The following is a 20,472-nucleotide window of genomic DNA, read 5'->3' as shown; positions in this document are numbered from 1 at the left end:
CTCGCGTGACAACTAAATGCGCCAAGAACCGGGTCTCAGTTATTAGGTAGGTAGGCAGATAGTAAAGTAAACCTTAGTTAGGTACCTAGAGAAGCTGAGGTACCTGGTTTTGGCAGTAAGTAGGATTAAGACCTTTCGGTGTAGGCATGTATGTAGGTAATGTAATGTAGGTAAAAGTTGGTCGATGACGAACACTCCCCAGAAATGAGTCGGAGGCAGCCCATCGACAGACACGCGATTTCTGGGTTTTGCTTTGTGGGCGTGGCAGGTTTAGGCTATCGTTGAACCCAGCAATAGCAAGATTGATTGAATGGTACAACGAACGACAACAAGCCAATTGAGTTTCAAAAGGGGGGCGGGGTGTCTGTCTGTCTGGCTTAATTGCTTGTTGTCCAAGGCAAGGTTGAATACTACCGTGGAAAGCCAAGCCCAACGCCTCCCGAATTGTCGGGGCTGGGGGGCAAAGCCGTGGGAATGAACAAATGCAAGAAACAAGCAGTTCGTGAACAAGAACTGGCAATTCGGAAAATGAAGGGAGCTAAAGAGAACCGCTGCAGTTTTGTCGTGGCCTTTTCATCCCAAGTCCTTGTACCGACAGTCGCATTTCCCTCGGTGTTTACTATGGCATGTATGGTATTGTAATCGCCATCTAAGAAGGCTAAGAATGGCATCCGGTACCTACAGTACAGTACCGTAGATGGGGGGGAAAAAAAGTCACCTCCACATGACCTGCCGGCTCATTGCATATCCACGTGACCCTGGTTATTAGCCCAAGATGTCTGAGCGACCGACATGGCGTTCATCTAATGAAAATCGGGTTGGTGTTGGTTGACTACTGCTAGTCTAGGTCTAGTGCGGGGGAAGGCGGTATTACGTCAGCAACATTTGTTGTTTTTCCTAGGGTGGCATCTGTTTACTTTGAGCGCCCAGCAACGACTCGCGACGAAAGCGCGACGCCGACTTTTAAAGCGGAAGCTAGCATCGCGCAACCACCAAGGCGACGACACTCAACATCCCCAAAATGCCTCGTGTCACGCAGGTTTCGCGCTCAAGCAGCAGCAGGAGTACCAGCAGACAAGTTTCCGCTGGCTCCCTTGCTCAGTCGCCATTCAAATCACCGGTGAAGTGAGACCATTTCCACCCCTCCTCCGTCCTTTGCCAATTTATTTTCACTCCTGCTGCCTATCACTGTCCTAGCCGCTGCGCAAACCTGCTTTCTTTTCTTTTCCGTGAGCCTCAGTCTTTTCAGGAGGGCTTTCATTTGACTGACGCGCACTCTTCAATTTCACCTCGCAGGATACCTTTAACATTGAACGACGATGCGCAGGAAAAGGCCCAGCGCCTCCATTCACGCCAAGCCCTCCACGAGGCACAAATCAACCAGCTCAAGGCTGCGGCTGCTACTCCATCAAAGAGGACCGCCAGCATTCGCCTCGAAGAGCTTGAAAATGCAGCTTCCCCCGGATCTAAGCCTGCAACTCCACGTCCTCGTCCTGGAGGCAAGGAAATTGTCGGCGACGATGAGGAGCTAGTTGTTGGTGGTAGCGTCGTAACGCCAATGAAGCGCGTTCCGATCTTGGCCAACTTTGAGGAATGGATGAAGATGGCGACAGACAACAAAATCAACCAGGCCAACTCTTGGAACTTCGCCCTTATCGACTACTTTCATGATATGTCGCTTCTGAAGGAAGGCGACGGTGTGAACTTTCAAAAAGCGAGTTGTACCCTTGACGGTTGCGTCAAGATTTACACCAGCAGAGTCGACAGCGTCGCCGAGGAGACAGGAAAACTTCTAAGCGGCCTTGCGGACAGTCGTGACAGTAAGAAGAAGAGGGCCGAAGGTGATGGAGATGAAGATAGCGGGGCTGAGGATGAGGTTGATGAGGATGGTAATGTCATCAAAAAGCCCAAGAAGAAGGTTTGTCTACTCTCCTGGCTTCTTTCGCACATTTCCTACGCGGCAGCACATCCATCTAACGCCACTGATTTATCTACATATAGTCCCGATCCGCCGAGGCGACGCTAGCACCATCCTTTTCTTCAATCCAATTGAAGAAGTTTGAGCTCGAATTTGCCGTCGACCCCTTATTCAAGAAAGCTTCGGCAGACTTTGACGAGGGCGGCGCCAAAGGCCTACTCCTCAATCATTTGATGATTGACACACAGGGGCGCATTGTCTTCGACAGCAGCGATGAAGCGAACGATACTTCGGAGATGCCCAAATCTAGGCGCAGCGAGGTCATGGACGAGGACCAGGACTTGGATGACGATGACACTTTGCAGCCAGAGGCCGCTCCTACTCCTACCCCTGAGGAGGAAGATGTTGAAATCGATATCGGAGCACTTGGGGCGCGCTTTTTCTCGGATCTTTCCCGCCTTGATGAGTTCGACGTATGCCCCTCTTTGAAGACATTTGATCTTGGCGACCCCTCAGGAACCATGGACATACCATTCCTCAAGGCAGCCGAGGATTGGAGGCAGGACCAGGAAAAGGAAAAGACACCAGGCCCTGGAGACAAATCGGGCATGTTCATTGATGAGGACAACCCGCTGGGATTTGATGACGACGACGGCCTCGGTGCTTTTGATCTGGGTGAGGTCGACATCAACTTTGGTGAAGGTGGTGAGGCTTGGGCAAGGGAGGCAGCGCTGGAGCCACAAATGCGCGTTTTCGACATGGGCCTTGGTGAGGACGGCGTGGCGGGCGATGGTGCAGAGATGGTCGAGAGCATGGACGGGGACTACGTCGTTTCTATGACATATGCACAGAAGGAAGACAAGATGCACGAGGACATACTCGGCTATTTCGACCAGGCACTTCAGAAAAATTGGACGAGTGCAGAACACTGGAGGATCCGCAAGATCAAAGACGTCAACAAACCTGCAGCAGCGACAAGATCAAGAAAGGAGAAGGAGGCGTTTGAAATCGATTTCTTGTCACCAATGGACCAAACCACCGCCGAGCTGATATACACATCGGCCTCGAGCAACACGGCCATTTCAATGCCAAAGAAGGACTGGAAGTCCAAATCACGGAATCTGATCCCAGACGATAAGCATTTCAACTCGAAGCAGCTGCTATCGCTGTTCCTGAAACCCAAGGCTCGCTTAGGAAGGCGGAGGCAACTGGGTGGTGGTAACCGTGGTGTGTTTGGCAACGCAAACGAGCATGCAGATGCACCAGACGGCAACATGGATGAAGCATTCTGGGCCTCGCAAAAGGCACCTATGCTGCAGTCAACAGAAGGGGATGATGCCGCCCTGCCACAAGGGGACTATGACGCCAATTTCTTTGACGACGGCCTGCCATTCGCTGGTGGTGATGACGACGACGACATGGACGAGTTTGCCGATGCCCGCGAGCACTTTTCCCCTGGAGCCGATGGTGTGGATGATGGAGGCGCTACTGGAGCCTTTACAAACGCGTTTGGTGGAATGACTATTACCAATCCTGCCGATCTAGCTTTTGGAACCATGCTGGTGACACAAAGCCGACGGGTTCGGCCCGAATATGTGCAATATGCCCGCGTGGCCAAGAAGGTTGATGTGAGAAGACTCAAGGAGGAGATATGGAAGGGCATGGATTTTGAGGCTCTCGACAAGGTAAGATCCTGTTCACGTCCAACATGTGCCGCCGAGAATTGTACTAATCGCTTCACTTGGATCCCTTCATATAGGCGCCAAAGTCGAGGCTGCCGACGCCGCCCGTGGAGGGGGATGAGGCCGAAGTTCCTGCGTCTGACAAGGATAGTGGCCCTCTGCTTAAGTTTACCGAAGTCATGAACGACCTGCAAACAGTATATCCCAAAACCGTCATGGATGACATCTCGACTAGCTACTGCTTCATCTGCCTTTTGCATCTGGCCAACGAGAAGGGGCTTGTCATCAGCAAAACTCCAGAGCTGACCGAGCTGGAGATCCGCAAGGATTGGTCGGCTGAGATTACCGAGGGTGGGGAATAAGTGCTTTCTTTGTCCGGGCATTTATCATCTTGGATCTTTGGTCAAGACCAATTTATTTTTTTGTTATTGATACCGAAACAGAAGGCGGACGTGGGACTGGCTGGATCGGAAAGCGTGCGGCAGTTTAAAACAATGTTTATTACGAGTGTAGGGCGACGGGAACATGGCGGCAGTTTCTATTTGGGCACAAGGTTTTCTTTCCATGAACTCAGATTCTCAGAATCGGCTTATGCAGTATACCACGGATAATATTTCATGAAAATAACGAATGATAATATATTTTGGCTTGAGTCTCAAGGTTATCCTCGGTATATAACCTTTCAAGAAAAACAAAATCAAAAGGCCCCATTGGCAGCACCAGTTACGACGGCAATCCTTGTCATGACCTGATCAAAGGCGATGGTGGTTTTGGTGACGGAACGAGCCTGACGGGAAATATTCAAAGCCGATATGCGTTGTATGCGTAACTCGAATCGGGGGGTTTGGTAGGTTAGGTCTCGTCATCCAGGACCCTGCGGATCTCAAACGCGACAACGCCAAGAGATAGGATCGCCCCCGTCTTTTGAACTGTCTGTACTTGCTTGGTACCGTAATTACACGACACGACTTTTCACCGGGCGCGAGTCAGAGGACTGCGGAACTGCCTGAGTCGTAATGCGTTGCACGGTACCCTTAAAATCGCACCATGTACATGGTAAGGACAAACCCACCGCACTGATGACACCTCAAAAGACAAATTAGTCTTTTTGGTAAACGACCTGCATTAAAAAAAAAAAAAAAAAAAAAAAAAGGAAAACATTATTATGCGATTGTCATTGCCCTCCAACTTGGGAGTGGGCAATACATTTTCGGTGCGTTCCAACTTCCAACTTGATTATCAAGGGAGTTTGGCATATTATATATGTGTGACCAACCTTTGAACATACGTATAATAATCTTTAAATACCAACGCCTTTCTTTGCACTTGTATGAATGTATGAACAAAATAAAGATTTTTACCATCCTTATCCTTGGTTCCGCACAAGCCTCGGGTAAATTTTTCTTTTTTTTCTTTCTTTTCTTGTTCTTTGGAACCCTGCGCCATCCTAGTCTTCTCGTTTGGCCTGTGGCTCCTCACGCGAGTTGTCCTTATCAGCTTCTTCTGATGGCGCGGCCAATTGTGGCTCCAAAGCGGCCAGAATAGCGTCCAGCTTTGCCTCGAGCTTTGACAGATCCTCCTCGATGGACGAAGCCGCCTGCTCACCCCTGAGTTGCAGATAAGAATACGCATTAGCATGGGCTTTTTTTCTTCTTTCCTTTCAACTGCCGCACAGGAGCGGCTCCGGGGCTATCCGCCGAGGCCGTTCACAATTGCGGGTTTCCTGCAGTAGTATATAATAATAATAAAAAGACGCAAGAGTTAAAAATGACAAATTGCATGCGGAGGTACAATGAGTTGCGATGGGATGACACGAGCTGTGAAAAGCCTCGGCACCGCCATTTTGTTTATCCTCTGTGGCATCATCATTATCATCATCATCCAAAACGTGTACCGACGGAAGGTCAAGATGCGATAAGATGAAGGGAAGAAGAAGACATGGGGTTTGGAAGGACCAGTTTAGGCATGTTGCTCTTCCCTGCCTAAGGGTGTGGTAATTCAAGGCCAAAACGGAATATTGGATTAAAAATAACAAAAGGACCGGGGCCGAGGGGAGGGGGAGTGAAAGAAGAGGGATAAAAAAAAAAGAAGAAAAAAAAAGTGCTTAGGAAGAGACACCCGAAAATGTGCCGAGAAAAAGCGCGTAGATCTCAAAGGTAAAATCAGGCCATGTTACCAAACAAGCGTACCTGGAGAGTTCTTGGAGGGCCTGGTTTTTGTTTCGCAAGGGTTAGGTTAAGGGTCAAGGGTTTTTTTTTTTTTTTTTTTTTTTTTTTTTTTTTTTTTTTTTGTCTTAGTCCGAAAAAAAAAAACGATTGACTGTAAGTCTGTACAACGTATTGATACGTAGGATCAAATTAACATTTTTTTTTTTTCTGTCCACTGTATGTTGGGCCCAATGACGAACCTTGGCTAGTTCCGACTCGGCAGAAGGCTGAGGGTCTGAGCTTGACGGTGACGATGCCGGCTTGGAGCCATTGCGTTCGTCCTTGGGAGACATAATTCGTAATAGGTAGGCGCGGGCGCGATTATAAACAACCCAAAGAATGTAGTCGGATGGACAATAGGGGAGGTAGCTTATGCATTCGCTTGCTGTCTACCGTATGGAGTGTTGTACTGTAGTAATATGTGATTGACGGGTGACGCGGGGTTGGAGTCCAAGTCAGGATGAAGAATGTACGAAAGTACTGATTGTTACTACCAAAGAGATTGTCACCTGCTAATTACCGGTAAGAGCTTGCATTGTTAGTCGAGTTGACAAATCTGGTGGGGCAGTATGGAAATGTGGAAAATTCCATCCCATTACCACGTATTGATGAGCCCCAGGTGTATGCACCTGGCCTGCCAATAGGTACCTACCCACTACCCACAAGTGAAAAAAAGAGGGTAAATATCCTCAATTATCAGTCCAACTTTATTCATCCCAACCTAAATATCTAAACATTAAGCAAATATCTGGGTAAAATTCCATGCAAGCCTCATACTTGTATTCCTATGATTGTCGGTTAGCCAGTATCCGAGCAGTTTAAAAGTGTGAATTATAGCCGATTTGTTATACCTAGCATACGGATCGATCTGCAATCATTATTTCTGGATTGGGTCACCAACACCAGATTTTGTGTTCACTCCGTATGAGAAAAGAAGAAAACAGAAGGGGAAAAAAGCCAAGCGACAGAAAAAGAAAAAAAAAGTTAAGATGGCGACTTGTAAGCTGGGAAAGGCAGCCAAGCTGTCCGGGGTGCGGGGAGAGTGTGTTCCTTTCACGCCCCCTTGACCGTTGGACTGGTGCACCAAGGTCCGGGGCTGTTTCTTACCTGCAGGAGCTTCATCAGTATCGTACGAGTATTGTGCCTAGGAGTGTCAGGTGCAACTTGGGTTTGGCGAACAATCACTCATCTGGCACCAAAGACCCCAAGGACCCACAACAATCAAGAGTGAATTAAAAAGGGCCACGTTAAAGATCACCCACGATTCCTTAGCCAGCACCCTTTTTTGATCCACACAGCGTGAACACTGGTAGATACGGTTTCGAGACTTTTACCCACCCAAAACCCACCCAACCCCGTCCAACCCATGTTGCACCTGTGGATCACATTCTGCCACTAAGCGGTGAAAATTTTGCCGAAGGCGGTAAACCCGTTTTTTCGGCCAACAATTACATGAAGCTATTCCCAACTCCCAAACCACACCATTTATTACACCCACCTACTGCAATACCTACCACCTACCACCTACTGCAATACCTACCACCTACCACCTACCGCAATACCTACCACCTACCGCAATACCTACCACCTACCGCAATACCTACCACCTACCGCAATACCTACCACCTACCGCAATACCTACCACCTACCGCAATACCTACCACCTACCGCAATACCTACCACCTACCGCAATACCTACCACCTACCGCAATACCTACCACCTACCGCAATACCTACCACCTACCGCAATACCTACCACCTACCGCAATACCTACCACCTACCGNAGCACCCTTTTTTGATCCACACAGCGTGAACACTGGTAGATACGGTTTCGAGACTTTTACCCACCCAAAACCCACCCAACCCCGTCCAACCCATGTTGCACCTGTGGATCACATTCTGCCACTAAGCGGTGAAAATTTTGCCGAAGGCGGTAAACCCGTTTTTTCGGCCAACAATTACATGAAGCTATTCCCAACTCCCAAACCACACCATTTATTACACCCACCTACCGCAATACCTACCACCTACCGCACCATTTACCCCTTTAAAATTCTGCCAATTGATTCAAATCACGTAACCACCCTAATCTTAACCCTTGATCTTGATTTTAATCCCTGTTGGCCAGGCCCACTGTTGTTGATTCATGCATTCTGTCCAATTTGGCCGAAAACCCCACCCAAAACGTACCCAGTGCAGACATCTGCTGTGTGGATCAAAAAAGGGTGCTGGCTAAGGAATCGTGGGTGATCTTTAACGTGGCCCATTAAAAAATGAAGTCAAACATAAATTGAATTAAGAAATAAAACACGATAAAATACTACGTAGTATTATTATTATTATTATCATTGTTGTTGTTGTTTTTATTATTCCCCTTTTGAACACCAGCTCTTTCAGAAAAAAAAATATTCCTATTATTGTCGCATGTAGGAAGGGTACCAAACAGTACAAGTCCGGTTTTGCTAGGTCTCCAGAAGCTCCCGCAACTGTCAATTGTTTCTTGCTATTTTTGAACCAGATTCCACGGGATGAATTGTTTCTTTTTGTTACAGTGCTAGACATGGACCTGGGTGTCTCCACACGGTGTAATCCGTCCATGTCAACCAACCCGGGGTTCCATCAATCAAAAAATCATGTCAGGTCAGCCCTGGGCTGAAGGGGAAAACACAAAGACCGGACAGAAAGAGGGAGAGAGCATGCCGCCAGCTCAAGTCTAGTCTAGAACCGACCGATATGGGACCGAAGTTTGTGTGGTTCCAGGCTGGTTCGTGAAGATGGATGTCGGCAATTTTGATGCCTTTCGGTAACATGGTCAAGATAAGGAGTAACATGAGAAAGATGCACGCAGTGTTGATGCAGACCTACGGAGTGAGTAACTTAACTACGAATACCAAAGCAAAGCTTACAAAGGTAGGTAAGGTACCTAACTTACCTAGTCTAGTATGCCCCGGCCTGTGCGGTGAAGTGTACTGTACTGTCTGTACGTAGGCGAGTGGGCACGGTTCATACAAAGTACTAGTCTAGTTGGGGGGAAAAATGAAGAAAAAAAATTTGCAATACACACTACTGTGCTGTTGTATGTTTGCTACATTGCGTATTCGTAGGTACTGGGATTTAGACTAGACTGGTACTGTATAGGATAATGAAAGAATGACAATAATAATACGGAAGCTAAGGTACGGGTCGACGGGTATTGTACGTATGCAATGTACCTTGAATACGGTATGGTACGGTAGGTACAGTACGAAAGTGATTGCAGATGCGTATTCCAAAGTTGGACGCCGTCGTTGGTAAACCAGGCACCGGGGCCACGAGGTTGAGCGCCCAGAACTCCCTGGATGGATATTCGCTGTTCGGTTTGGATGGGAGAGGCACAAAGTGGCGTGATTTCACTGAAACACCCCTGCAAGGACTGAACCGTGCAACCCACTCGCCACGCTCCCATTGGTCGGTGGCGTTTTGAAGCCATCAGAATGACCTGATTTTGTCGGCCCCTGTCAGCGAAAGAGTATCGAGATCCTACTTTGGGCACTGGAAATCAACATGCAGAAGTGCACTTCTCGGTCCTCGATGGCCGCCTCCAGGGGTCCCAGAGGGGACGGGGAGGAAGGGGCTTCCAAGTTCTTGCTTTGTTTTTTTCTCAATTTCCCTTTCTCTCGAATCGGACTTGCATCTGCCGCCTTTGATTGCCCGTTTTGTGTCTTTCTTTTTGTCCTCGGATTCTTGTCCCTCTTTCCCCCCAAACTTTGGCATCATACATCTTTCATGGCGTAGAGAAAGAGAGAGCTTTTCCTGCCTATCAGAATTAATACTGGAAACTACTTTGCCCAACCTCTTACCTCGAACCATACTTGATTTCCACGGGATATAAATCTCTTCTTTTTCTTTTTTTTATATCTTATTCAAAAGCTAATAAAGGCCAAACATTCGCACAAACTTCCTACCACTTGTCCATCCATACAAGTGGGGGGGAAAAAACGATATCAACGGCAACTCGAGAACTGCCACCACATCGGGCTTTTGGCTGCCGCGGCGGCGCGACCAACAATCACGCAATGTCGCAATCACTCGCAGAGATATTCATGGAGCTGGGCATCTCCCAGTACCTGGATGCTTTTGTCGACCAGGGTTTCGACACTTGGGACACCATATTGGATATCACCGAATCTGACCTGTGAGTAAAAGGAATCACGCGATGGCAAAAAGACGAGAGGCAATGGCTAACTTTCTATTTCCTCGCACCACCAATAGTGATGCATTGAATGTCAAGCTCGGTCACAGAAGGAAGCTTCAACGGCGCATAGCAAATTCGCGAGGATTTGCGCCAGACGCAGCGCTCGCCTCTCCGACGGGCACTTCGAGCCAGCGCAACAGCGGTCTGGATGATGGACAGAGGACCGATATTCAGAGGACAGAAGTTCCCAAACCCGAGACGTCCATAACCACTGTTGTCACCAAGCGCAAGTACAGGCGTCATCCCAAGCCTGACGAGAACGCACCAGAGCGCCCCCCTTCGGCTTATGTTTTGTTTTCAAACAGTATGTTACCCCTTGCGCCCCGGTCGCGCCGTTGACGAGCGCACACACCCTCTAACCTAGAGACATCTTGGCAGAAACGCGAGACGACCTCAAAGACCGCAACCTCACCTTTACCGAGATCGCCAAACTTGTCGGCGAGAATTGGCAAGCCCTCACCCCGGCAGAGAAGGAGCCGTATGAGACACAAGCTCAGACAGCAAAGGAGAAGTACAATGCGGACCTGGCAGAGTACAAGCAGACAACCAAGTATAAGGAGTACCTCGCTTATCTTCAGGACTTCAAGGCTAAGCATGCCACCCCATCCTCCACCGACGGCAAGGACTGTCAGAAGCGCATAAAGCTCTCTGATGCCAGCGTCCCTTTGGGGGCGCCACGCAGGGCGCGTAGCCACACCTCGACCGGCTTGGGGAGCGGAAGTCGGAGCGCAAGCAGAAATGGCAGCCGAAGCAACAGCCGCAGCGATGGGCGTAAAGGGAGCGAGCCTCCTCCAACCCACCGTGAGCACCGCGTCAACTCGGTGTCGAGCATTGCCGGAGATTACACCACCTCGTCTAACAACAGCTATATGGAGAGATCATCGGTTGAGCGCTCACCGTCGCTCAGCGCCAGCCCACGCGACCCTCCCCTGAATGCAGCTCCCGTCCCTGCGTGGCTCGACGGACATGGTGGCCACCAGCACCAACAGCACCAGCATGGCCGCCATACGCTACCTTCTCTATCCAACATACTCGAGGGCCAGGTGGTCGAGTCTTGTGAATCCCGGGGTGGTGGCGGCGCCGGCTACACTCCCTTCTCCTTTCAGCATGTTGCCAACATCGGCCCTCCCGGGTCTCCGCCAGGTCTCATTGGCGGCGATTCCTCCTACCCATTGCCCATGAGGAAAGAACTCTCTTCCGGCGCGAGCACCACATCGGCCTCATCGGTTGGCGGGTATCCTCACACACCAGTCGAAGGCTCACTGCCGATACATCTTCTCCTTGTCTCGGGAAACGGGAAGCACGACCAGGACCGCCAGCGACTAAAACGTTCCCTATCGCCAGAGGGTCGTCCAAGTCTTCCGAATCTTTTGCCGGAACGTCATCCATCTAGCGATCCTCCTTCGACGCTGTCCATCTCGCCCCCGCTAAGCAGTGCACAAGGTATGTCCTCGTGGTCCTAACCTTGAGCATCATCTACTTGCCTATCCTCATCAGAATACCGACCCTAACAAGAATCAACTCGAATCGATAGGCTACTTTCCTCCAATGTCAGCTCCACCCACCATGAGCAGTCATGCACCAAGCAGGGGACCGACTTTGCCTGGCCTCGCAAAGTTTGACGGTATGTCAGCTTTGTTGCAAGCAGGAGAGATTGTAGGGAGACAGGTCAGGTAATCGTTCTGCCATGAAGAGTTTTTGTTTTGATGATCCGACGTTTATTTGCATTGCACTGTGGAGTTTTATACGGGCTGGCTTTTATTTCATTCAAGATACCTGGCACTTTTATTTTGCCGTCTACATACACTTTACCTCTACAGAGGTATACAGTTTATTATTTTCAAGTCATATTTGTAATCCCGTTGTCACGCACCAAATTCTTGGTTAAGGCGATGATGTCAGAATACCTTTTATTGCTACGCTCGTGATGATAAAATACTTGCTTTAATTTACTCGCCGCTTCCACATGCAAGCGTATGTTTTGACTCTATAGGTTGCGGAATCATACATTTTGGGACATTGGGTTGGCAAAGGTAACTTTGAACCCCATTCCCATAAACTTCGGACGCCCAGAAATCTGAAAAAAAGAGAAACAAGCTCCGCGGTTTCTCATGGGTTCAACATTTGACACAAACATACTACGTATTTGATCTACTGGTATCGAGAGTTGTATATTTTGTGTTATTCACTGGGTCGACTGCGGTCATCTCGGGTGTTCAATCACCACAGAACTGCGCCATCTCTTGATGAACCCCACACCTTGCCGGTAGTTTCACAGGTATCTATAAACTACCACAAATATCCAACAACAAAAAAAGAAGAAAACTGTTCCCCCCAATGTATCCATCATAAAGCAGACCCAGACCCACAAAATAACAATATTAATGAAAACATTACCGACATGGAACAAAAAAGGTCTGTATGATGACAGAACTGGTTTGGTTCGGATGTGTTGTGGCCAAAACCAGTTGGCCATCGACCCATTAATAACTAAACCCAACAAAAAAGAGAACCCCAGACTCCTAGGGAACAGGCAGAAATACGCCGGGGATAATCGTATGCGCTTGTGGTATAGGTAAAAGTATAGGCTGTTGAAAACATCGTCGTCGCGCTGGCTGTCTCCAAGAAGGCAGCAGTCATCTAGGCGCTCAAAGATCGTAAGAGAAGCTACAAAATTTTAGGCTCGCCCTCAAGTGCGAGGAGGCCAGAGCTGTCAGCCTTATAGGCATCCTGGTTCAGAGAGACTGCTACGTGCCCTTTGTATTGGATCTTCGCCGTCATTTGCCATCAACGCGGGGCTTTCGGCGCCGCCAGAAAGCGACTCGGCTGTAGTCACAGGTCGGTGGTGAAGTGGCGGACGCATTACCGATGATGCCCTCGCCGGGTCCGTAGACAGGCCTCCTTTGTGCTCGGCATGCCTTGCTAGTTCAAGCTCGCGCTCACGATTTTGTTCCAACAAGGCACCACCCAGCGTTGCACACTTGAGAATGGTTTGTATCAAGTGGTTCTGCTGCAGAGGCTTCGATAGGTACTCGTCCATCTGCGCCTCGATGCACTTTTCACGGTCACCCATCATTGCGTGAGCAGTAAGCGCGATGATTGGAGTCCTCTGTGTACCCAAACTGCGCTCGTATTCACGAATCTTTGCCGTCGCCTCAAATCCACCCTATTGATATTGCAAATATATTAGTAATGAAACTTGACTAGCCTACCTGTCGGGAACAGGGGATCACGGAGCATGTAGGGTGGGGGTATCTCAGCTTACCATGACAGGCATTTGTACATCCATCAGAATCACATCGTATTTGTTATCCTTGACAGCTTCGAGAGCTTCAGCACCGTTGCTGACTACCGTCACAACGTGGTTGTATTTCTCTAGAATCTTAACAGCCAGACGCTGATTGACGGTGTTGTCCTCAGCCAGCAGGATTTCGAATGACTTTGTGTTGTCTGACAGTGATGGCGTGGCTCGGTTCTCTAGAGCGGGAACCATACCATTTCCAAGGTCGATGAGCTTGCAGGGCATCGTCATGTACGAGGTAATGCCCAAGTCCAAGCAGGATTTCAGGCTGACATGGACAGTAGGCGCCAGCAGAACGATGGGCAGATACTTGAAGTCGTCAATGCCTCTAAGACGGCGGGCTGTGTCGATTGAGTCGACGACAATAACATCGTAGGGACACTCCTTGCCGCGAACCCTTGTCAAGGTGTGATTTTGCTCGGATTCCAGCACGATGGGCACCAAGCCGAGCTGGCCGAGCATCTGTCCCACCTCTGGCCCGTGTCCTGTCTTGCCCTTATCGATGAAAAGGACCTGATGTCCCTTGTAAGGCTTCAACTGCTTCCTGATGAGCGAGATGTCTACGTCGGCCAGGCGAACACGACAAGTGAAGTAGAAGGAGCTGCCCTTGCCATATTGTGACTTGACCCACACATCACCGCCCATGAGGTTGACGAGCCTCTTGGAAATAGATAGACCAAGCCCAGTTCCGCCAAACTTGCGTGTCATGGATCCATCGGCCTGCTGGAACGTGTCGAAGATAAGACCCAACTTGTCGGTTGGGATTCCTATGCCCGTGTCCGACACAACAAATTCGATCATGTACTCGTTGGGCAGGCACGTGACGTCGTTACCCTTCTGGATAGTGAGGCTGACCTCTCCATGCTCGGTGAATTTGATGGCATTGCCAACCAGGTTCAGAATAATCTGGCGCAGACGGAATGAGTCACCGATAACGTGGTCAGGAACTGAGCTGTCCACTCGGTAGGTGAGATCCAAGAACTTGTCATTCGCCTTGACCGCCAAAGTCTTGAGTGCGTTGAAGACCGTTCCTCGTAACGTGTATGGAATCTCCTCGATAACCATCCGCTTCGCTTCAATCTTTGACAGATCGAGAATGTCGTCGATAATGGTGAGCAGACTCATGGCGAGATTGTTGACGATATTGAGCATTTCACGTTGGTACTGCGTCAAATCCGTATCGAGAGTAAGTTGCGTCATGCCGATAATACCGTTCATTGGCGTGCGAATCTCGTGTGACATGTTGGCGAGGAACTCAGACTTTGTCTTGTTGGCCAATTCTGCGGCTTCTCTGGCTTGCGTGTTTCTTTGGATACTGTCTCTGAGATTGTAAACCATTTGATTGATCTTGCGCTTCAGTTCGTCCATTTCGCCCGACGCCTCAACTTCGACCAGCTTGGTGAAGTCTCCGTCGGTGGCGGCATTGGTTATGTCTCCGAAAGCGCGTACTTGTGCCGTCTGCGGAATGGATTAGCCTTGGTTCCACTCTCCCGTGGTTTGCTTTCTTCCAGCAACTTACAAGATTGTTGGCCATGGTGTTGACATCGGTAGTAATCTCCTTCCATCGCCCCTTGAGACCTGCAACGTCGGCTTGTCCACCCATGATGCCATCGACACCGACATCCTTTGCGACTCGTTGTACTTCGTTGCAGAATATCGAAAGACGATCAACCATGTTGTTGATGGTTTCCTTGAGGATTAGTATCTCGCCCTTGGCTTCCACATCGATCTTTCGGCTCATGTCGCCGTTCGCAATGGCCTGTGTCACGGTTGATATTCCCCTGACCTATAAGCCCCCATCACAAACATTAGCACGTGCTTGTCTACGCATCAATGTGCAAAGACAGGTTGGTTGATAAGATGCAAGTGGGAGCCGAAATGCCCCCCAGCGTCTCCCCAAGAGGGCTGGCAACGCACGCACAGCAGGCCCTGCAGATCATGGCGCACTCGCGCTCGCATTGATGATAAGGCTGAATTTTAGGGCAGAGACATCAGCCCAAACCAGTGGATAACGTCCACTTACCTGGGAAGTGAGATTCGATGCCATGGTGTTGACGTTTTCTGTGAGGTCTTTCCATTTGCCTTCCACATTCTCGACTTGAGCCTGACCACCAAGAGTGCCGTCTGTGCCGACGGCTCGGGCTACTTTACTGACTTCGAAGGCGAAAGTCCCGAGGCGGTCAACCATGGTGTTGATGGTATTTTTGAGGTCTAGGATCTCGCCCTTGACCTCCACCCTGATCTTCTTGGATAGGTCACCTGCAGCGACGGCACTGGTAACATTGGCTATCTCTCGCACTTGTGTAGTGAGATTCATAGCCATTCCGTTCACGTTTTCTGTGAGATCTCGCCAAGTACCCTGTACATCGTGAACAGTTGCTTGGCCGCCTAGCCGTCCTTCGGTACCGACCTCTCTGGCAATTTTGGTAACCTCACGAGCAAACTGCTGAAGCTGGTCCACCATGGAATTAATCGTGTTCTTGAGCTCGAAAATCTCGCCGCGACATTCCGCTTGCACCTTTTGTGTGAGATCTCCCTTTGCGACAGCTGTGGTAACGTTGATGATGTCTCGCACTTGAGTTGTTAGATTGTTGGCCATGGCATTGACGTTTACTGTCAACTCATTCCACATGCCCTTGACCCCTTCAACGTCAGCCTGCCCACCGAGCATTCCCTCGGTTCCGACATCTCGGGCGACGCGAGTAACCTCTGAAGCAAATGTGCGTAGTTGGTCTACCATGGTATTTATGGTCTGCTGAAGCTGCAGGATTTCTCCCTTGGCCGCACTTTCAATCTTTTGGGTCAAGTCTCCATGGGCCACAGCTGTAGTGACTGATGCGATTTCGCGGACTTGGTCGGTCAGGTTCTGCGCCATGACGTTTACTATATGGAAAGAATCGATGTTAGCATCATCTGCTGGGGGCGATTATGGCTATTAGAGGATATGGATAGCGTTTCGACTGTACCATTGTCCGTCAGTTCTTTCCACGTGCCATCAACGCCCTCGATCTGAGCCTGCCCGCCTAATATGCCCTCGGTTCCGACCTCTCTTGCCACTCGTGAGACTTCGCTAGAGAAGACGCCAAGTTGATCCATCATGGCGTTCATAGTCCTCTTGAATGTGGTGATTTCGGGGTCCATTTCAATCGGGTTTATCTTGACCCTCTTAGAGAGGTCACCCCGGGCTGCAGCGGTTACTATCGATCCAATCTCCCGGAGGGCCTTCTGGAATGCCTCGTTGGCCTTCTGGTGCTTCCATAGCTCTCTCTCCAAAGTGGCCACACGTTCCTGCTCGATGATGGCAAGGGCACGTTCTTGCAGCTGCTTCTGCTCCAAAAGTTGTGCGTTCACACCGTCCAGCTCGGCACGTTGGCTGTCAAGTAGCCGGGACTGACCGTCGACATGTTCGCGTAGGCCTTCGAGCTCCTCATCGGTAATTGCGTTGAGCTTGGATGCACGTCCGTCCGTAGCGAAGCCATTCCTCGTCGTGCTGGATGCTGACTTCAGTCGTTTAGGCTCCCGGCCTGAGCTTGAGCTGGTAGGGGACGAGCTATCATCGCCAAAGAGTGAATGTGCAGTCTCGTTGGGTGTATCGGGAAATATTGTAGCAGGAGCCGCGTTGGCACGGGTTTCGAGCTGCTGTACCCTTATCACCAGGGCGGCGAGCTCGCGCTCGAGCGTTTTCTTCTCGTCGGAATCCGGGCCAGGAAGCTGGACGTAGGTACTCGAGCGAAATGAAGCATTTTTTCCAGGGGCACCCGAGTTGGTAGCGATATTCTCCACAATCGCAGCGACAGCTGCCAGAGTCGCCGCGTCCGCCATCATGCGCGTGGCGTGGGTGGGAACTCGGCCGACGCTCAAATATAAGACGATTTGAAAAAAAATATATGTAGAAAAAAAAAAAAAGAGAAAAAAAAAAAAAAGACTCGGCAAGTGGCCTAAACACCAAAGCAGGCGTTGGATGGATAAAGGTCGGCTTAGGAATTCATCAGGTTGGCGGGCGCGACGAGGAAGCAAAGGATTGCTGCGGTCGTGGGGAACCAAGCTTGTTGGTTGATTGGGTGGCTCTGGGGAAGGTTGGAGATTGTTGTCGCTGGTCGGATGGCGTGCTACTGTTGCAGTGTAAAGAGACGAGGAAGTAAACCAGCCAAGGGAGGTTGGTAAGAATAAAAAAAAAATAACAAAATAAAATAATAAAATAGCGCCCCCCAAGCCCAACTGTCTGTCAATCGCTCAATCAGAGAGAAGTCGGTAAGTAAGCGCGAAGGCGACACAAGGGGATGGAAGATTGGGTGATGGATGCTGCACTTGACCAAAGCAAGCAGGAAAAAATAAAAAATAAAAAAAAGGTGAAAAATGGCCTATCGTCTGGTCTGCGGCACCTTGTACAGTAGCGCGGGGAGAGTGGGCTAGAGTATGAGCAGCCACCGGCTGGCTGGTTCCAGTCAACGGTGAGACGAACCAGACCAGTACCGTACCTGGCCACTGTTCAGTCGGTCAGGGTCGGTTGCGTGCTTGGTAGGTAGGTTGTTTGGCGTTTGCTCTTTCACTTCACAACTGGATAAGAGTTGGTGAGAGAGAAAAAAAATAAAAGGCGACGCAAAAGAAGCGTAAAGAGACAGGCGGGGACAAGAGAAGTGAGAAAGAGTATGAGTGGAGCGAACGGGATCCCAGCATCGAGATCTTAGAGTTGGACGAATGGGAACTACGGCTCCACAACAGTGCGCTGTGAGTGGCTGTTGATTATGTAGGGGTTGCACCATTGACGGCCGACCGACTCGACCTCTTCTGGCAAGGGATAGAGGGAGCTGATTACCTACCTCTTTTTCCTCTTTTCTTCTCCTCTCCTACGGCCCCTTCTTTGGTTTTTACTGTGATCTTCCCCCTCCCGATTGCTTCCAGTCCTCTGAAGCGGCTCCTTTGTGTGCCACCCTTTTTATTTTATTTTAATGTTTTAATGTATTTCCCCGTGTGCTTAAAATAATCGTCGTTTGCCCTGAAGATTGTATTTGTTGGGGGAAGTATGGATGGGATGGACAAGGCAACGAGGAAAGGAAAATTCCAGTGGGGGGGAGAAGCGTGGATGAATGCATTCAGGCGACAGCGTGTCGGTCATGGACAGCGAATAAAAGACAAAGTGGCTTCATACCCAGACAGGTACGGTACATAGGTAGATAGCCTTATGCTATGGTCGGCAGATAGGTACCTGCGGGAGTAGGCAAGTAGGTACCTAGGTAGGGAATTGCCTGTCTACAAAGTACCTTACCTACCTACTCAAGGTAGGTATGGGGTATGTAAGGTACTTCAAACCTTGTACCTTCTTGAACAAGCTGGCCAAAAAACATTACAGTAGAACCTAATTGAGGCTTACAGGCGGTGCTTCTTTGAACAAAGGCTGATCGTACAAATTACATAATGTTATACCATGCACCAGATGCGAAAATAGGATAGGCAAAGGCTCAAACAATCAAGGAAAATCCCTATCTCGCAGCTGGTACGTTAGCTGTGGTTAAGACCATGGCACAGCCCAATTTGAATCACGACCGTTTGAGCGAAGATCTGCACCAATCCCCAGACACTTGGTGCTGTCGGAACTTGTTGTCGGAACCCGCTGTCGAACTCTAGGAACCGCTGTCTAACCTTTGATATTTTATCTGATATAATTGTTTTCATTTTGGGGAGTCGAAAATGATCTCCGTATCAAGTCTCCATCGCATTTTTTTTTTTCCTTGATCATATAGGCCAGCGTTTATTTTTATCTTATTGTATTTTAGGGGTGAGAGTGAAATCTCGGGAAATCTGAGAACCATTATTCATGGAAAGCCTAACTAGGGCAGGGTTTCGGGTTGTGCTCTGCCTTTTGTGGTTCACGGCTACTCCGTACCGGTTTGCCAAGCCCTTTCTGAGAGACATCAACAGGGCAGCACAGCAGATTTCTACAAGAGGCCGTCGACCAAGTTTTGTCGCCAAACTCCGCAAAGAGATCCTTTTTTTTTGCCTCTCGGTCTGTACGTAGGTAATACCGCTTGACCACTTACCACGGTACCTCATTACCTTGCCGTCGTTCTAAAGACTAGACCGGACTAGACTACACTAGACTAGACTAAAGCGAGGGAATGAAGAAAAAAAAAAAGGGTCCTGTTGTCGTTGTTTTTCCCAGGGACCTCCTCCGCCTAGTTTTCACACTTGTGGCCAAGTTGGCTAGGCAAAAAGGCGCCAGATCGGCATGGCAGGCCAGCACTGCCCCCCACGACTGACTGTATGTCGCTTTGCCTTTGCTTTGGTGCTTCATTTCATTCCATTTTTAGGGGTCGTGATCGTCGCGGGCGTCGCACAACAAGGGCCAAGAAAGCAATGGGGGCGGCCAATTTACCTAGGGTCAATCATTTCTCACCCGCTGCCGAGCCATCAAAGAGGCACCAGACCCGGTTTTTGGCTCACATTTCTTTTTCGGGGAGGGGACTTTTTGACTCGAGTCCTCCGCACCCAGGTCTGGTACTTGGCATTGGTTGGCGGATTCCGCAAAGAGATCGACACGACACAAAGAACACACCTTTACCCAAGGCAACCATACCCAAGGGTACTTGCTCCGTAAGAAATGCGCTGCAGACAATCAGTCAGCACGGCAGAACGGCTTTGGTCCCAGATGGTCGTCTTAACAGCACTAGGTAGTTAATACTCATCTAGGCCGTAGGTAGTCTGCTTTGTGTTGTGTCTCGACCAGTCGGGCGTCGCTTGGCTCTCCAGTTCCAACCAAACATTCCAGGACAATATGATATATGGGACCCAGATAAGCGTTACATTCGCCTTTCACGGGAACCCGCACACCCCGCTGCCGTGCAGTGTGCACCACTCGCGAGCCGATGATTTTGCTATTGCAGCCACGCGGGTGGGCATGGAGAAAAAGGTTGCCCGCCCCAGTTTGTTCTACTTGGTACGGCGTTCTCCTTCCCCTGCAACGCCCCCGCTGTACGTCTTGTCCCTTCGTTCCCGTTCGTTCGGCCTTGGTGCGGCGGCTGTCCAATCGCGGTTGAAGTTGTACGTTTAAATGATCAACATGGAGCGGTGGGGGCGCTATTTTGTCCTGAATTTCATCCCATACCGCCCACAATAATTTGTTGCCAGATCC

General features: G+C 49.6%; 7 protein-coding genes across 7 annotated transcripts; 4 read left to right on the top strand and 3 right to left on the bottom strand.

Moving 5' to 3' along the window:
- The first annotated feature begins 974 nt into the window (after positions 1–974).
- PgNI_03855 (uncharacterized protein) lies at positions 975–4,201 on the top strand. The gene is made up of 4 exons (XM_031123908.1): positions 975–1,125; positions 1,297–1,918; positions 2,002–3,603; positions 3,678–4,201. Exons 1-4 carry the CDS (start codon positions 1,022–1,024, stop codon positions 3,960–3,962), a joined length of 2,613 nt encoding a protein of 870 aa, XP_030985251.1. The 5' UTR covers positions 975–1,021; the 3' UTR covers positions 3,963–4,201.
- A 529-nt stretch (positions 4,202–4,730) lies between these two features.
- PgNI_03854 (uncharacterized protein) lies at positions 4,731–6,345 on the bottom strand. Its single transcript, XM_031123907.1, has 3 exons — positions 6,008–6,345; positions 5,790–5,809; positions 4,731–5,207 (listed from the first exon to the last, which is right to left on the bottom strand). Exons 1-3 carry the CDS (start codon positions 6,098–6,100, stop codon positions 5,048–5,050), a joined length of 273 nt encoding a protein of 90 aa, XP_030985231.1. The 5' UTR covers positions 6,101–6,345; the 3' UTR covers positions 4,731–5,047.
- Positions 6,346–8,315: 1,970 nt separating this feature from the next.
- Positions 8,316–9,156, bottom strand: PgNI_03853 (uncharacterized protein; the record flags this gene model as incomplete). The annotated part of the gene is made up of 3 exons (XM_031123906.1): positions 8,316–8,669; positions 8,741–8,823; positions 9,021–9,156. Coding segments are annotated over 2 exons (219 nt in total), but the record flags the coding sequence as incomplete, so codon positions are not given.
- Positions 9,157–9,402: 246 nt separating this feature from the next.
- PgNI_03852 (uncharacterized protein) lies at positions 9,403–12,057 on the top strand. The gene is made up of 4 exons (XM_031123905.1): positions 9,403–9,982; positions 10,060–10,346; positions 10,421–11,485; positions 11,577–12,057. Exons 1-4 carry the CDS (start codon positions 9,864–9,866, stop codon positions 11,717–11,719), a joined length of 1,614 nt encoding a protein of 537 aa, XP_030985229.1. The 5' UTR covers positions 9,403–9,863; the 3' UTR covers positions 11,720–12,057.
- A 144-nt stretch (positions 12,058–12,201) lies between these two features.
- On the bottom strand, positions 12,202–17,246 carry PgNI_03851 (uncharacterized protein). The gene is made up of 5 exons (XM_031123904.1): positions 16,310–17,246; positions 15,367–16,226; positions 14,863–15,129; positions 13,308–14,801; positions 12,202–13,208 (listed from the first exon to the last, which is right to left on the bottom strand). The coding sequence occupies exons 1-5, from the start codon at positions 17,166–17,168 to the stop codon at positions 12,762–12,764; spliced, it is 3,927 nt and encodes a 1,308-aa protein (XP_030985226.1). The 5' UTR covers positions 17,169–17,246; the 3' UTR covers positions 12,202–12,761.
- Positions 17,247–17,269: 23 nt separating this feature from the next.
- On the top strand, positions 17,270–17,869 carry PgNI_03850 (uncharacterized protein; the record flags this gene model as incomplete). The annotated part of the gene is made up of 3 exons (XM_031123903.1): positions 17,270–17,481; positions 17,546–17,594; positions 17,738–17,869. Coding segments are annotated over 3 exons (393 nt in total), but the record flags the coding sequence as incomplete, so codon positions are not given.
- A 1,700-nt stretch (positions 17,870–19,569) lies between these two features.
- PgNI_03849 (uncharacterized protein) lies at positions 19,570–20,391 on the top strand (the record flags this gene model as incomplete). Its single annotated transcript, XM_031123902.1, is given in 3 exon segments — positions 19,570–19,934; positions 19,953–20,011; positions 20,042–20,391. 3 exon segments carry the CDS (start codon positions 19,570–19,572, stop codon positions 20,389–20,391), a joined length of 774 nt encoding a protein of 257 aa, XP_030983965.1.
- Between the last annotated feature and the right edge of the window lie 81 nt (positions 20,392–20,472).

Source organism: Pyricularia grisea (genome assembly GCF_004355905.1).
Source record: "Pyricularia grisea strain NI907 chromosome Unknown Pyricularia_grisea_NI907_Scaffold_2, whole genome shotgun sequence".
NCBI classification, from domain to species: Eukaryota; Fungi; Ascomycota; class Sordariomycetes; order Magnaporthales; family Pyriculariaceae; genus Pyricularia; species Pyricularia grisea.
Note: the sequence above shows the minus strand (reverse complement) of the source record. Positions and strands in the feature narration are given on the sequence as shown.

Excerpts from the sequence above, each read along its gene's own strand:
- PgNI_03851 (XM_031123904.1), bottom strand. The coding sequence starts at position 17,168 with ATGATGGCGGACGCGGCGACTCTGGCAGCTGTCGCTGCGATTGTGGAG. Across the intron at positions 15,130-15,366 it reads CATCGAATCTCACTTCCCAG|GTCAGGGGAATATCAACCGT; the intron begins GTAAGTGGACGT and ends GGGGGCTTATAG. Across the intron at positions 14,802-14,862 it reads ACACCATGGCCAACAATCTT|ACGGCACAAGTACGCGCTTT; the intron begins GTAAGTTGCTGG and ends TCCATTCCGCAG.
- PgNI_03854 (XM_031123907.1), bottom strand. The coding sequence starts at position 6,100 with ATGTCTCCCAAGGACGAACGCAATGGCTCCAAGCCGGCATCGTCACCG. Across the intron at positions 5,810-6,007 it reads CCGAGTCGGAACTAGCCAAG|GCCCTCCAAGAACTCTCCAG; the intron begins GTTCGTCATTGG and ends AACAAAAACCAG. Across the intron at positions 5,208-5,789 it reads GCCCTCCAAGAACTCTCCAG|GGGTGAGCAGGCGGCTTCGT; the intron begins GTACGCTTGTTT and ends TCTGCAACTCAG.
- PgNI_03852 (XM_031123905.1), top strand. The coding sequence starts at position 9,864 with ATGTCGCAATCACTCGCAGAGATATTCATGGAGCTGGGCATCTCCCAG. Across the intron at positions 10,347-10,420 it reads TTATGTTTTGTTTTCAAACA|AAACGCGAGACGACCTCAAA; the intron begins GTATGTTACCCC and ends ACATCTTGGCAG. Across the intron at positions 11,486-11,576 it reads CCCGCTAAGCAGTGCACAAG|GCTACTTTCCTCCAATGTCA; the intron begins GTATGTCCTCGT and ends TCGAATCGATAG.
- PgNI_03855 (XM_031123908.1), top strand. The coding sequence starts at position 1,022 with ATGCCTCGTGTCACGCAGGTTTCGCGCTCAAGCAGCAGCAGGAGTACC. Across the intron at positions 1,126-1,296 it reads CCATTCAAATCACCGGTGAA|GATACCTTTAACATTGAACG; the intron begins GTGAGACCATTT and ends TTCACCTCGCAG. Across the intron at positions 3,604-3,677 it reads ATTTTGAGGCTCTCGACAAG|GCGCCAAAGTCGAGGCTGCC; the intron begins GTAAGATCCTGT and ends CCCTTCATATAG.